Source organism: Gopherus evgoodei, chromosome 8 (assembly GCF_007399415.2).
Source record: "Gopherus evgoodei ecotype Sinaloan lineage chromosome 8, rGopEvg1_v1.p, whole genome shotgun sequence".
NCBI classification, from domain to species: Eukaryota; Metazoa; Chordata; order Testudines; family Testudinidae; genus Gopherus; species Gopherus evgoodei.
The window spans coordinates 100,203,989-100,220,101 of NC_044329.1; the positions used below are offsets into that span (position 1 = coordinate 100,203,989).

The following is a 16,113-nucleotide window of genomic DNA, read 5'->3' on the forward strand; positions in this document are numbered from 1 at the left end:
AGCTAATGTGTGGGGCAGTGGGGATCAGGCCTGAAGGAAGAACACTTACTCTGTACCCCCAAGTCTCAGTGGGAAATTAGGACTCTGCAGGACCCCCGTCACTCACAGCTGTGAACAGCAGCATTTGGAGAAATCCACCTCTGTATGTGCCTTCTGTAGGCTTTTTAATACCTCAGAAAGCCATTTCTGGAGCAGACAAGCAGTGAGATTTGGTCTTCTCATGGTATTTCCTCTCTTTTGCAATATCATTAGAAAACCAAATAACACATTAGTTTGACATCAAGGACTTAGGCATTAAAAAGCCTGTGACGAACATAAATGCAAGACCCAATGTATGAGACACAACGACTCTCAGATTCCCCAAGCATCCCTTAGAAATAATCTGTACAGATCTTTAATTCCAATGGCCTGAAATGCGAGTGACCTTGTGCAGCACCAGCCTAGTGCTCAAGCATACGATCCTGTTGAATGAAAGCCAAGTAACCGTGTGTGTGTCATGGCCCTTCGCTCAAAGGCAGATCATGGACTCTCTGCACTTAGCTCCTGTGGAAAACTCCAACTGCGCACAACATATTCTCGTGATAAAATGAAACCAGATGTTAATGGGATAAAACCTGCAACACCATCATCGCTGTATCATTCAACTTCAGGCCACAAACGTGGCCCTTTACTAGGGTGACCAGACAGCAAGTGTGAAAAATTGGGACATGGGGGTGGGGGATAATAGGAGCCTATATAAGAAAAAGCCCCAAAAATCGGGACTGTCCCTATAAAATCGGGACATCTGGTCACCTTGCCCTTTACTACTATAAGGGCCCAGATTTTCAAACAGAGATGCACTGTGGGTCCTGAATAAATGACCTGGTTTGCAGATGGCCTAGTTAGGAGTCACATGGCTGGCAATTGTTTTGCTGCTCATTGTCAATTTCACGCAGCTGCTGCTGGCATGCTCCATGGCTTGCTGTCAGCTTGGCTTCATTTCCCAGCACCAGGAGGCAAACTGACCAGCCAAGAAGCTCAGCAGCGGCAAGATCCTGAAACTGACATGAGTCACTCCAGATTTTCTGCCCCGCTCACCCGGCGAGGCATCTGTCAGAGCATGAAGTGGTTCCTCGGAGGCAAGGAGGTGACTGCAGGTGAGCTGCATTCTGCTTGATTGTCCCTTGCCTGCAGAACCCCTCCCCCAAATCATGGCCGCCAGTGGAGGTGAGCAGTTAAGGATCTGGACATTCTCAGCTGAAGTGCGTTTTAACCTGGAATCTATAGCAAAACAGCATTCAAGATCCCTAGTATTGGTACTAATTGAATTCTATAGGACTTTTATGATTAGAAAAAAGCTTTGCCACATCTCTGCTTTGTGAAACCCACCTGGGGTGAATACACTGTTGCCTACCTAGAAGCTAGTCCTGCTGTCTCAATCCGAGAAGTTAGTCTTCTCCTTCCTTCCTAAGCACATGATCTGGCCCTGATCCTGCCAAGGCTCACGTGTGTGCTGAACTCTGTTCGCATCGACAGTCCTTGTCAAGACAATGGAACCACTCCTAGGCTGAAAGCCAAACACGTGTAAGCCTTTGCAGTATCCGTGCCATAGTTTGTATGGTGCAGCATGACTGCACCCTAGATTGCCGCCTTCCACAGAAAAACCTGCATGAGGGGCTCAGGGTTTCCCATCTCCAGATGGTACTTGCACTGAAAGCTCTCAGGGAAGAGATCTGGATTATGGAGATTATGGTGCTGGCCAAATCCACAGATCTTGGGGATATGCAGAGACAACGACTCCCCAGCGCCTAGGCAGCACAGACCTGGACTATCATAGGTACTACCACGGCCCCGTATTCCACCTGGCAACGTCCAGGTGATCAGCCACTTGTAGGCCTGGGTCGCCATGCCTGAGTAAGGGCTCACTTTCCTGAGTACCATATTTACCTAATTATTTTCATTGGGCAAACGTAAAATCCATTGTGTTCTTTCTTGACATTAGAGTTTACATTTTCAGCCAGCCTGAGCCCTGGCCTCCCTTTTGGATGAGAACCCGTAACATTTGTTCCTGTTAACTCAGGGCCCAAAGAATGAGAGGTGGGCCCAAACAGATGGGTGCCTGGATTCAGAGCGTTGTAGTGCAACTGGCTGGGGCTTGGGCACAGAATTACCGGTGCACGTTTATGAGCCCAAACTACATTTCCTCCTTTGAAAACATGGCTCTGTGGGTGCAGGGAGGAGGCCTGTTAATTGATGCCAATGGACTCCCAGTACCCACGGAATTGCAGCCTCCATGTTAGGTGAGCCAGCAGCTAAATATGTACGGGAGTGAGGGGGAGAGTGAATGCAGAGTACTGGCCCACTGGGCATTCACTGCTCTCCGAAAGCTCTCCAAACAATCGTATTGCACAGGTGATTGTGAGACAGGCTGTGTTTTCAGAAATGAATCAGACCTTTTTTTAATGTTCCAAACATTCTATCTTCCCCCTACAAACCAGCGAATTCCCAGGAGCCAGGACCTGACAGAACTGCCACAAACCCTGCAGCTGGCTGTGGCCTTCCAGCAAGCTGCCCCCAACCCCCAGTCTGAGCAGGGCTGATCTGCGAGGCACTTAAGATATTGAGCAGCACTTGAGCTCTGCAACCTGGGCCTGTCTCTGACCGTCACTTTCCCCTCTCCAGGGTTAGGTCTCCGGCTCAAAGACAAAATCATCCGCTATCAGTAAATTCTCTGGCCCCTCTTTTAACCCATAATACATGTCATCCTCTCCCACGCTCTGTCTCTCTCCTGACTCTGCTGCCTTTGAACCAGGACCTGAGACCAGTGCAAACTGTCTTGCTGAGGCAGCCCCAGACAGGTAGTTCTGGGGTAGGGCCGGTGTTTGCTCCTGGCTTGGACGCCACCCTTCTGCCAGCGGTGAATCAATCAGGGCAAAATCTTCATAGCGAGGAAGCTCAGACCTGGGCTTCTGGGTGTGCCCTTGTGATGGGAGTGGATTCCTCAGTGAGTTGGTGGATCCCCCCAGAAACAGGCTGCTGGAGGTGGATCCCTCCGAAGAGGGAAAGTCAGTGTCATCCAGGAAGGAAGCCAGTGGCGCTGCACTGCAGGACCTCTCTGATGGGCTGGAAATGGCATAAAGGTACATTGAAGGGCACAGATTCATTTACTGGCTGGTTTCTGTACAGTTGTTTCCCTGTTTTGTGTTTTTGGCCATGGGGTTTACAGTAAATCAAGCTGAGCAGATGCTCACTAGGTTCGTGGTGTTCCTTCCGCTAGCTGACTTGTGCCTGGTTTTCATAATGATGTTGTTCTGTTTGTTTCCCATCCCCATTGTGGATCTCAGCTGCCACCAGTCAGGTGAGACTCTGACACTGTATACATAGGGAGCCCAATCTCTCCATTTTGGTACCTTCAGAAGAGCCCACCTGCCCATCCCTTCTCTTCTCCTTCATCTGCTGTGCAGCAGCTTCCAAGGAGAGCTTGCACAGTTCGCTGTGTCCTTTGACAGTCTCCTTGCTGTAAATCCTGGCACAGGCATAATCTGACTCCGGTGGCTCTCCTGCCAGTGGTTCATGGAGAATAGAGAGCTCAGAGCTCCTTTCGTCACCCAGGAGATAGACCTGCTGTGAGCCACTAACTGATTATCCAGAAATAGTTTAAGCAGACCAAGGGCATGTCACTTAGGCAGAAGGCAATGACCCAGCTAACCTCCTCACGTAATTTCAGTTGGTTATGATACTCTTCACCGCTCATCCTAAACAGTTGAATAGTGTTGGTTATGGACACTTTAAAAAGCCACCATGTTCTACCCCAGAGATGGCCCCATTCCAGCAAGGGGGGGCCAACTGAGTCTACATCAATAGTTCATACAATCGGTTAATAGTGTTTGTAAAGCAGTTTGGGGATCGACAGGATTTATTGTTCTGACCATTGTAACCCAGCTTCTTACACTGCGCCCATCACCGTGGCATCTGTACGCCTTCCTTGAAGTCTTTAAATGAAGAAGTAGCTAGGTCTCTCTTTGCCTGAAACTCTGAACTGGGAACATGGATTTATTCTGAGGAATGACATTTGTTTATTGAGACGTATAACGGTGTAAGGAAGTTGCCTTCCCCAATCAAATTTTGGAAGTGATTTGATCTGGTCTGCTACAAATAATTTGGATAAAAAAGCAAACAATAATTTGCCAAACTTTGATTAAAAGTTCCCAAAGAGAACATAATTTTAATCGTCAATATTATCTAAATACCAGCTGATTACAGCAGAGGGGGACCTAGATTCAAGGTTCAGTCTAATGATGATTTCAATGAACATATGCACTGAAATAATATTCAACACCTGTGAGCCCCCGTGATCCAGGGGTCTGCCATCATGGACCCCTATGTAGGACCCAGCTGGGATGCTAAGGGGCCCAAACCCTACTGACAATCAGGGTTTGGGAAATAGGTCATTATTTTTACTTTAAAGCAGGGAAATGAAACCCTGCAATCCCCCAGGAAGGCTAGGAAAGGCCCGAATCCTGCAGTTAATCATGCAGGGGGTGATTTTCAAAAGCAAAAATGGGGACCTGGCTGCCCAATTGTCCTTGGTGCATTTGAAAACCTTCCCCTTCCCAAAAACCCCCCACCCCTTTTTTTGACTTCTGCGTGCTGGCTCAGGCTCTCGTGAGACCAGGCTGTGTTTTTCATATAAGGGGCTAGTAAAAGCCTGTTGCATTGGCCTTGAATTGTGTTTGGGAGAGGAAAGCTGCAGCACCTAGTTAGGTTCATGTGACCTAAGAGTGTCCTAAATTGCCTGAATGGATTCAATCCAGTTGTAGAACTCTGTGTGACATGTCTGAGAAGCAAGTTCACACCCCATCGTTCGCCTGCAGAGACATTTGCCAGTCACCAGGCACCGTGTTCCTGCTTTCTACCTGCATTGCTGCTGTTTACATTGCAATAGCTCCCAGGATGCACACATGAAGTACAGCCCTGGGCTCACACACCAGGGCTGCAAACAGCAGTGTAGGCATTTTGAGTTCAGGCTGGAGCCAGAGCTCTGAATCCTGGTGAGGGGCAGGGGGCAGGGAAAGGGGGGCTCCAGCCTGAGCCTGAACACCTCCACTGCTGGTTGTAACCCCCATAGCACGAGGCCGAGGTTCTGAGATTCGGTGCTGTAGGTTATTTTTCCCCCATAGAAAGAGACAGTCCCTGGCCCAAAGAGCTTACAGATACCCGGAGCACCCAACAGCTCAGCAGGCATGTTCCTCTTGGATGTATCTATCTGGAAGGATTTGATCACTGTATCTGCTCCTATTTCTTGTCTATTGTTATGTCTGCGATGTGTGAATCTCCATAAGTGCAACTTTACTGCCCTTTGGACTCCTCTATAGCCGAGCCTCAAGGTCACCTACCTGCTGATTGCTGCTGTGACCATTTGGGATGCTGGATCTCTGAACATTTCTCCATTGTTCTCTGAGATTCTGTGGACCTCAGCCTTGGCCTGTACAAAGGAATGGGGACATCCTCTTGGCTTGAGCTCACAGTCACCTAGGAGCGGGGCCATTTGAATCCCCAGACATTCCACAGAGCCCTTTGCTTTCCTCTGGATCTGTTCATAAGATGGCAGGCTTTTCTCATAGACATTAGCATCTTCTGGGCTAGTGTAGGGAGTCTGGGAGCTGGGGTGAGGGAGAAAGAGGGGAAGGGACACTATTAAATTTTGCCATTTAACTGAATTCCAATAGTTTCTGGTTAGACACAGGAATTTTATCATGAGCTGAATAAAATGCCCCAAAAGGGAAGGGCAGCGTGTTCATGTCACATTGAGCGGATTTGTATTGGAGAGGGGCCACACCCCGATCCCCCACATCTGAACTCCCCAGACTGCGGCTGTTTGGATCCAGCATGTAGTGATCAACAGTCACCTCCCAGCTGAGAGGCATTGACATTAACTATTGGTCTTAGTCTGGTTTCTACTGAGAGAGCTTGCAGCACGTCCCTGTTACTGTGGATGGCCGTTTGACATGGGGGATTGGCTAGGACCGGACTGCAGGATTTGGCACTCTCTCAACAGGCACTAGAATAGGCCCACCATCGAAACAGCAGCGAAGGACTTCAGTGGGGGATCTTGCCTGGGAAAGAACTGAAATCAGTGGGACATGTAGCTGGGAAAGGACTGCCGGATCAGATCACACCCCTCTCCTTTCCTCCACACCACTGTTGGCAGCCTCATCAGAGAGAAGCCATGTAGTCAAGGGTTGAAAGAACATGGAAATGGAGTCCTCAGTTCCAGAACAAGCTGCTGCTTTTTCCCCCCTCAGCTTACTATTTATTATCTTTTTTGGTTTTTTTAGACTAAATATTTTTAGCCCTCCCTCGTGCCAGGGTTTTCAGACCCTGACCTCATCCCCGGAGGCACACAGATAACCTTGTGTACAAGCTAAGGCGCTCATTAAAAAACAGATTGAAAACTGTTGAGCTGAGGCTGGGAGCCTGGGGTCTTTCCAACATACCAGCTCTTCTCCGGAATTTCATTTTCTATCGAAACAGCAGGCTTGTGTGACAGGAACTTCTCGGACTCCGTCTCCATGGGGACAAAAGTTATCTGAGGGGAAGGAAAAAAGAGAGATGAATCATTCCTCTGAATGTGAACAAAGAGGGTGAATCTCCTGCAGTGGAGGAGGAGTTTTCCCTGGATTGGGGCTATCATTAATGCCTTCCCAGCGGTGACATCACACTTTACTGGCACTTCAAGTAGGTATTTTTACATCCAAAACACTGCAAAGGAAGAGGTATCTAAGCCCCCAGCTCACATTTACAAAGAATAGACAACGTACACACTGCTCCCCTGGCCCGGAAACTCCAGCTGATAGGAAGAACCACAACAGGGGCTCAGTTGTGAAAGGTCCTGAGTGTTCAGTGGTCCATGCAGCATGCTCAGAACCTCAAGCCTGGCCGGTTGGGACTCGATTATGTCACCAATACTTAGTCCTGTCATCCTGCTGGATGACAATAGGCATCCTGCCTTCAGAGGCGCAGAGGAGACAGGTAGGGAAATGCCAACTCGTTCCAAGTGGAACTGAGAGCATGCTTGTACTGGGCCAACTGGTGGCCCTGCGGATGCTGAAGCACAAATCCCAGCAGGAGTTGCCAGCTTGGCCACCCTCACCACCATCAGAAATGATGGCAGATCTTGAGGAGTGACGGGCCCCTTCAGAGACAAGCAGGCCGTTCCCCAAAGGGGCCCTCCAAGGGAGTCAGAGCTTTGTCGTGGACTTCAGTCTGAGGAGAAGCTGGGGGCTCCATGGCTTTTCCCCTCCCTCCAGGAGGTATGATTGGTGGCCAGAGCTCTGGCCGATGAGAGGTAGGATTCTTCCCCGAGAGGAATGGACATTTGAATGGCTTATTGCAGCCCACAGGCTGTGGTTCTGAAATGGAGACGTCGTCTGGGAAAGGATGGGCCTAATGGATCGGATTCCAAAGCCACCCCCCCACAAACTCTGAGGACTAGATCTAGTTCTAAACTTCATGGCTGGCCTTTATCGCTATTGTGGGCCAAACTAAAGCCCCAGAACCAACCGCTCCACCCCTCACCCCAACCTTCAGGAAGTCTGGATCCAGGTCCAAACTCTGTAGCTTACAGCTCTCTCTCAGTGACACTAAAAAGGCCGAATTGCCAGCAATTAAAGACACCATAGAATACAAATTTCTGGAGACGGATCCCTGTCACAGGTGAACCCTTCAGCTCATTGTGCTGTAACCTCCAGTTCTGCCCCCTCCCCTCTCCAGCCCATGCTGTGTCTCAACATGCACTCTCATAGGCCCGGATCTACTAATGAGCCATTTGGCATCACTGAGGGATTGTCTACACATACAGTGCTGCAGTGGCACTGCTGTAGTGATTAGTGCAGATGTTACCTATGCCAACAGGAGACCTTCCATCGCTGTCGGGACTCCACCTCCACAAGAGGCGGTAGCTACATTAACAGGAGAAGCCCTCCTGTCGACATAGTGCTGTCTACACCAGGCGTTTGGTTGGTATCTCTGCGTCGCTCAGGCTACAGACATAACTCTAGAGCTAATGTGTTGTTTCCAGTGGGAAAATGGTGTTCTTGGTTTGATGTTTCTTCAGAGGATGGGAGTTTAATTGTTTTACTGCACTATCAACAATTCTTTAACCAGGAGATTTTCCAAAAGGGGTTTTAATGACCCATCTAAGTCAAGGGGTTGGGGGTTGGGCACGGATTCAGCAGGGTCTAGGGGTTCTTTCCCTTAATCTACACTGAATTTAAAACAACGTTATATAAAGCTATCAGCCATGGATGAGCAATAAGTAAACGCTTCCCCCTCCCAGCAGCTTCCTGGCTATCTCCTGTACCTTTCACTTACACAGCCGTGTTGTTCTTTAGGCAAAAGATCAGTTCTTCCCCTACTCTACAAATTTCTTTCACCGTGTCGTGAATCTGTTCAATAAGCTGCTTGCATGAAAACATTTCTGCTGCACCAGCCTGCCTCTCTGTTACAGGTCTCCCAAAAGAACTTGTTTCAAGAGTCCTGTGAAGGCAAGAGGAACCCTTTGGAAAGCAGACAGTGAAGAGACCGGCTGAAAGTGGGGGAGGGGACTCTCTCCTTATCCTTCAATGTCATCTACTCAACTTCCATCGGGGAGGGAAAAGTGGATTTTGGGGGTGGCTTTCAAACAGCGACCCTGAGAAATGAATCATGGCTTTCTTCATTCTTTGATTCCTGATCATCATTTCACAGCAATGATTTACACTGCAGCTGGTATAGCAAAGGGCTTGGGACATACAAGATAGTTTCTTTTAAATGATTCCTTCTTTCATTAGGAACAGGGATTCACTGCACTGCCCAGTGAAAGTCAGTACAGCTTTCAATAAAGCCTCAAGTGGTTTTATCCCTGGATCAGAAAGAAGAAAGACACCCTGTCCAGCTTCCCCTGTGCCAGCTGCATCTGTAACTCTCCAGAAACAGCAGCCAGCCTCCTCAGCCGTCTTAGCATCCTAAGGGTTAAAGCCAAACCTGGCAGAAAGCAGGCTCTTTGGGGACAGAAAAACAAAGTGTGTGTGTGTGTGTGTGTGTGTGTGTGTGTGTGTGTGTGTGTGTGTGTGTGTGTGTGTGTGTGCAGCTGGAAGTGTATACAGTTTTGTAACACCAGTTAGATGTAATCCCCCTAGCCCCTTCCATGGACAGTGGCAAAGTGTCTGCTCCCCATGCACAGAGCTAATTGGAGGTGCTATGGGGCAGGTGGAGAAAGTAAGGCAGAAGAAGTGTCTGTCCTCTCTTCCCTGCTCCACTCACAGCTGTTTCACATATTCTTTTTTAAACTAACCCAAAGTTATGGTAACTTTTAAATGCCCCTTTGAAAATTAGTCTGAATTGCCTGACTGTGGCAGAGGGCATCTTCTGAAGCCCCTTGATGCTCCCAAGCCCCTCTCGAGGGAAGCAATGCATTACACACCCAGGAGAAATTGCCAGCTAGTCAATAGGACATATACACTCAGCAATATCCCAGAGCCAGCCATAAACACTGACCAGTGACAGATCAGCTGCCAAAGGAGAGAAGGAAGGCTGGGCCAAGCCTTACAGTGACTGTAAGTGGATACTAATACTTAGTACTTTTCATCCCTGGGTTTCAAAGCACTTTGGAACGAAGGGTAAGTACCACTATCCTCGTTTTACAGATGGGGAAACTGAGGCACAGAGCAGTAAAATTACTTGCCCATGGCTGCACAGTGAGTCATTAGCAGAGATGGGACTAGGACCCATGTCTCCTGGTCTGGTGCCTTAAGCCTTGCAGCACCTACCCCTCAGCAGGGCAGTTAGCTGTCTCAATGGGAATTTAAGCCATTAGCTACTATCGATAAGCACCTGTGGACGGTTTTTACCCTGCACATATCCCCCCCGTGCCAGAGAGGCAGAGTGAGAAAGCACAGATAAGAGACTCGGCCCTACCTTGGGGTAGCACTGACACATGCTCCAGGTGATCCCCACTGCTATGGTTAAAACCCCCAGGGTGCAAAAGGTGATGTAGACCTGGGGCTTGTCCACGCTCATGATGAACATCCCAATCATCACCAGGAAAAAGCCCAGCACTATGAGTCCGTAGCGGAAAGTTTTATCCTCAGCCATTGCAAATCACACAGATAGAAACCAAGGGCAGAGTGAGAATGCAGAGAGCGAGCCCGGGGCTGGGAGGGGACAGATGCCAGGGAGTCCTGTGCCTGTCTGTGTCCCGCCAAGCACTCCTCAGGTGCACAGCCAGAAGCGTGTTCCCAGTGGCTGCCAGGGACTGAGGATCAGCTAGCTGCACATTCAGACCAGTCCTGCCCAGGGCTGAGCCAGCCAGTTTTTAATGGGAGTGTAATGAATGCAAACAAGATCCTGAAATTCACACTCCAGTGAAGCTGCCCAGTGCACTTCACTCTAACCTTCCCTCGAGGTACGTGCAGCCCCAGCTCCAGATCACTTTAGCCAGGGAGTGTGAGTCACAAAGGGAGAGTTCACGGGGGGAGGGGGCAGGTTAGTAGCACCAGGGCCCAGAGATCAGGCTATACCAGCTGCTTGGTCCGGAGCTGGCTTGGTATTTTGGCAGAGGGGGGCAATCCAGAGCAGGCAGATGGGCAGTGCTGTTTATTTTTCAATGCTCTGTGAAGGGCACATCTCCTGCAGGAAAATGAATACCCCTCTGCATGGCAGGCTAGGTATACTGGCTCTGGTCTAGTGTATTTAATCCTCCCTCTGCACGGGGGATGGACTCGACTCAATGACCTCGAGCTCCCTTTCAGACCTACTTTTCCATCCGGGGGTGACAAAGTCATCGATGTCCCGTCTACATCCATGCTTACACCAGTGCTGAGCAAAGGCTACTGATTCTCTTAGCACAGACTAAGGCCATCAACAAAAAAGACCCGGCCCAGTTAGATTAATGACCCGATGTCAGCTGTCGCCAGACGCTACGGATGTCCCTGTGCTGCTGAGCTGTTCTGGAGCCACATTGGTAGAAAAGATATGGCTGATGCCTTCCAGGCATATCATACAGCACGGTGTTCCTGAGCTCTGTGGGTATGTCTTTGCACCACTATGTTTGAGCTATTGAAAAGGAAATGATGTTGATTTATTACTTGTATTGTGATAGCACCTAGGAACCTCAGTCTAGGGTCAGGGCCCCATTGTGCAAAGTGCTGTGCAGGCACCTAAGAAAGAAGACAGACCTTGCCCCAAAAAGCTCACAGGTAGGTAGGATGCAACGGGATAATTCCTTGTTAGCACTGGAAACTTCATCCTCTTCTTGCAAGGACTACGAGCAAGGTCATGCTCCAAGCAGGACAGATTAATGTCTACCAGTGGCTATGGGGGAAATCGCACCATGATGATTCCTCGGGAGCAAGATCATTGGCTGTGTTTTGAAGGGATTCTGGCCAGAGCTGGTCAAAACATACTTTTTTGCAGAAAACTTTGGAGGGGAAATAATGGTTATTTGGTTCTCGTTGAAATTTCCCATTTATTGTAAAACAGAAACCTGAAGCGCTGATTTTCAGAAAAGTTTTAATTTTCAAAAAAAAAAAAAAAAGATTTCTGCTACAAATGTTCAGTGCTTTGGTAAAGCTTTTACCACAACTGTAAACTTTTCCTGAAAACTTTTTGCTTTCCAATTTTTTGATAAAATAACAAAACTTTAAATTTATACATGTCAACCAACTCTAGTGACATGTCCTCCTGAGGAAACAGCCACCGAAAGAACCCCTCAGAAATCCCTACAAGGAGAGATCAATAACACCCACACAATGAGGGATCATGTTTTTCTTTCTCTGGTTCTTCATTCCTTGCTTGCCCCCTGTGCCTTCTTGCTGGGGTGCGCCCTGCACTCAGCTGCCAATGACTATCATCTCCCTGTTCTCTAGGAGATGGGATTGGGACATCATTTTTGATAGGCCTGGGTACTATCCCGAAGTCAGGTGGAAGGAAAACTTTCCCCACAGCACAGTTCTTGGAGCACAGAGCAGGCCCCTCTCCTGTGTCATGGATCCTAATGGCTGACTTGAAATCACATATTGTCCTGCATAGACGAGAGAAATGGAGCGGGGGGGCGGGGAAGAGAGAAACTCGAGTGAGAAAGGAGGGTGGGAAATGGAGCCAGGGAGAGCAGGAGTGAAAAACAAATCCACAGACTGTGAAGGAAGGAGCAGAGATGGGGAGGGAGAACTTCCCATGGGGACAGGCACCTCTCCCAATCCCAGAATCGAATGTTTGGCTTTGGGATGGCTGCCATCTCTCTGGAGAGACCAAGCTCATGCTTCTGTTCAGCTGGGAGGACACGTGATTGTTTTGATTTTTAAATGGATTCATCCTAGCGGGATAGGAGAGAAGCGTGGCTTAAATGAAAGGGCAGATGCCTCTGCTACTCCAAAGCAAGAGAGCATGAGGGACAATCTCAGTTTCCACCCTTGTTATTTGGATGCTCTGGGGACAGAAACACCAGAACTACCTAGGAAGAGGGAGCCCTCATGCGAACGTGTATCAGATCCCTACCCTTCCCTCCTCTGAGGTCGCACCAACGTGCTTTGTAACCTACCTGCATGGGGTCAGGAAGTCAGGGTTAGTCCTTCCTCCATCCCCGGGTGCCTCAAACAATCAAATCACAGAAATGTGTCTTTTAAACATAATTTTCAGCTGCATGATTTTTCCCATGTAAGTGTATTTTAAAGGGCTGCAGAGGGCAACATAGACCCTATCCGACATTCAGCTGGTTCCACTGGACCCTGGGGAGTTAATGGGCGATTTCAATTATGTGGGAGGAACGACTGCCTTTCCCTTGTGACGCTTAATGCTCCCATGTTTTCATTTTATCTCCTTTTGAAAAATGGGTTTAGGAATAGTTGGACTAAAAGCTTTGGACTCCTGGCGCCCCCATGTGGATTTGACACATAGTTGCACCAGTAAAGGTCAATATTACAGGGACACCAACAACTCTTAAGAGGGGTAACTGTGTTAGTCTGGAGCTGTAAAAGAGTCCTGTGGCACCTTATAGACTAACTGTTAGTCTATAAGGTGCCACAGGACTCTTTGTTGCTTTCAACAACTATTAGTGATTAATGAATGTAAAACAATATGGACCCTGTTCTCCCCTTTACAGGAATAACCCTGCGAGGGGAGAGGGAGCACTGTGAGCTTAATGTTCCAGTCCTTCCATGAGGGTGCAGGTCCCCATGTGCCCTAGAAATTATCCAGGGACTCAGGCCCCCTGGAAACCGCAGCCTAAGAGATCATGGACATCTCCCCAGAGGCTTCGCTCTTTAGCAGCAGTGCTTCACTGGGGCCACGCTGCCAGGTACCTCTATTCTTACCGCTACCCCAGACACCCCCACACACACACACTCCAAGGGGCCCGTTTTGCTAGTTTCCACCACCAGCTTTTGGGGGGAGCAGCCTGGTCATCTCACCAGCTCTGAGAAGCCAGATCCCTGCAAAACCTGCCTGGAGAGGACTCCCCAGAGCTGGATGGGAAGGTGGGCACATTTCCCACAGGCCAGCACCAGTCTGTCTGAGCGAACCCTCTGCCAGTGGCTGGTAGATGCCAGATTGGTGTCTCTTGACAGCCTGAGGCTGGGGTCATGCTACAGGCTTCTGCCGACATAGCTGTGAAGCGGTGTGATTCCCTGCCTGGCATAGTTCTACAAGCAGAGGTCTCTAGGGCAGGCACAGTTATACTGGCAAACCTGCCCGTCTGCTTGTTTCATTCCTGGGGGTGGTGTCACTGTACCAGTACACAGTGCCGCTTTGCCAGTATAGCTCTGTCCACACGAGCAGTGCTTTGCCGGCATGGTAACCTGGTATTCCTATGCCAGTAAAGTGCTCGTTGTGAGCCCTGCCTGAGTGTACCCTGATCCCAGCTCAGCCCCTGAAAGAGAATGAGCATGGCAGGAGCGGCGCCAGGGTTTCTGGCGCCTAAGGCAGATTTCGGGGGCCGGCATTTTGTGTGCTCCCCACGGGGCGCGTGGGAGCTTCCGGTTCCACTCCCATCACACCGCCGAAGAAGGACCCTCCGCCAAAATGCCGCAGGCGACAGCAGCAGTCATTGAGCTGCTCAATTGCCTGCCGCTGTTTTCCGCGGCACGTCAGCAGAGGGTCCTTCTTTGGTGGCTCAATGGGAGCGGAACCGGAAGCTCCTGTGCTCCCCATGAGGAGCGCACAAAATGCCGCCCCCCGAATCCTGGCACCCTAGGCCACCACCTAGGGTCGCCTAATGGAAGCGTCGGCCCTGGAGCACAGCCTTTGTTGCAGAGCCCACTCTACAGCTAGGACACATAGGCACTGTCTATACCAGGGATTGGCAGCCTTTGGCACACAACCCACCAGGGTAAGTCCCCTGGCGGGCCTGGCCAGTTTGTTTACTTGCCGCATCTGCAGGTTCGGCCGATTGCGGGCCTATGGGGGCTGCGGCAACCAGCACATCCCTCAGCCCACGCCGCTTCCCGCAGCCCCCATTGGCCTGGAGCGACAAACCACAGCCAGTGGGAGCCGCGACCGGCCGGGTGTCAAAGGTTGCCGATCCCTGGTGTGTACTAAGGAAATCCACCCTGCAATGATGTAGTGACACTGGCTCAACCCCCTAATAGACTCATAGACTCATAGGTCAGAAGGGACCAATATGATCATCTAGTCTGACCTCCTGCACAAGGCAGGCCACAGAACCCTACCCATCCACTTTTATAACAACCCCTAACCCAGGACTGAGTTATTGAAATCCTCAAAACTGGTTTGAAGACCTCAAGCTGCAGAGAATAATGATGTCCCAGTGCAGCAGGCTTTAGTACCAAATTCAGCAGCACCAATGTATGTCCCAGTCTGTGCTGGTGCAGCATTAGTGGTTGTTCGGGTGTAAAGGAATAGACTGTAGCTCCAATGGTGTGCATATCTTTAATCTACAGCCTGTGCTCTCCAGGGGGTCTGACTATGTGATCACAATGGTCCCTTCTGGCCTTGGAATCTAGGAAACTAGATGCAGCCCCACTGATTTTTAAAGAGGGTGGTAATTATGCTAGAAGGGGGGCACCAGGGTTAGAGGGCAGCCTGACATGAAAGCCCACCGAGGGGTTTTAAATTAAAAGGACATCAGAGGAGGGAGGGTGTATGGTTCCTAGGCAGACATGCCCTGACAGCCCAGGCCCATTGTGGTAGTAAGAACCTCAGGAGGGATTGTTTTCTAAACAAACCGGCCTCCACCAGGCAGGGAAGCCATGCTAGAACCAGCTAGCAACAACTGAACACGCACCTAGGGCTTAAATTCAACCAGAGCTGTCCGGAGCAGAGCTCTGGTCAATATTTTCAAACCCACAGGGCAGAAGCCCCGAGCCCCAGGAAATAATCTGAGAATTTAAGCCCTGCATTCACCCACTCTAGGCATGACCCAAATGCTGCTGTGTGATGAGACTGCAGATCAAACTCATGGCCTTGGGCAAGTCACACTCTCTGGGTCAGATCGGGGCCCGCTCTGTGCCCCCACACTGGAGAATATGGGGAGTGGGAGGCACTTCCCTAAATCAATGGTAGGAGCCCGAAGAGATGGGGATGCAGCCATTGCAAAGCCCCTGCTCCCCTTCTCCTGCAGATGAGTGAGACATGAGAGTGAGCAAGGCTTCACACACATACCCTCCCCATCCCCAGCATGCAGTGGGCAGCAGTGGGGTCACAGTCAGCTATGCTACCCTATACTGCTCCAGGAGCAGCCTGTGAAGCAATGTAGTTCACCAGGCTCATGGTGCTGCCATGACTAGGCCCCCTCTGCCTCAGTCTTCCACCTGCAAAATGGGGATAATTCTACCACTCCACCGCAGAGGGGCCCTACCAGGCTTAGTCCAATGATCCAGTTTGTAAGGCATGGTGGATCCTCAGGTGGAAGATGCAAGAGAAGTGCAAAGTATTCAATTACTGAGATACAATCATTATGATTTTATTTTAAGAGCTCTGCCCTGTAGAGTCTCTCAGGCATTGAGGGGTTAAGGACAGGCAGATCCATGAGGTAAGTAAGCTTTTCCACTCCAGTTCTCTGTTGCTGCCCTTCTGGTTTTGTTAAGGCTGGTGACAGACCCAAAATTCATCTGACCTTGTCTTTATCTTCTGTCTGTTTGT

At 49.7% G+C, this 16,113-nt stretch overlaps 1 protein-coding gene across 1 annotated transcript; it reads right to left on the reverse strand.

Moving 5' to 3' along the window:
* Window positions 1-2,663: 2,663 nt before the first annotated feature.
* On the reverse strand, window positions 2,664-10,113 carry BSND (barttin CLCNK type accessory beta subunit). Its single transcript, XM_030571861.1, has 4 exons — window positions 9,937-10,113; window positions 6,477-6,568; window positions 5,376-5,642; window positions 2,664-3,102 (listed from the first exon to the last, which is right to left on the reverse strand). Exons 1-4 carry the CDS (start codon window positions 10,111-10,113, stop codon window positions 2,664-2,666), a joined length of 975 nt encoding a protein of 324 aa, XP_030427721.1.
* Window positions 10,114-16,113: the final 6,000 nt, after the last annotated feature.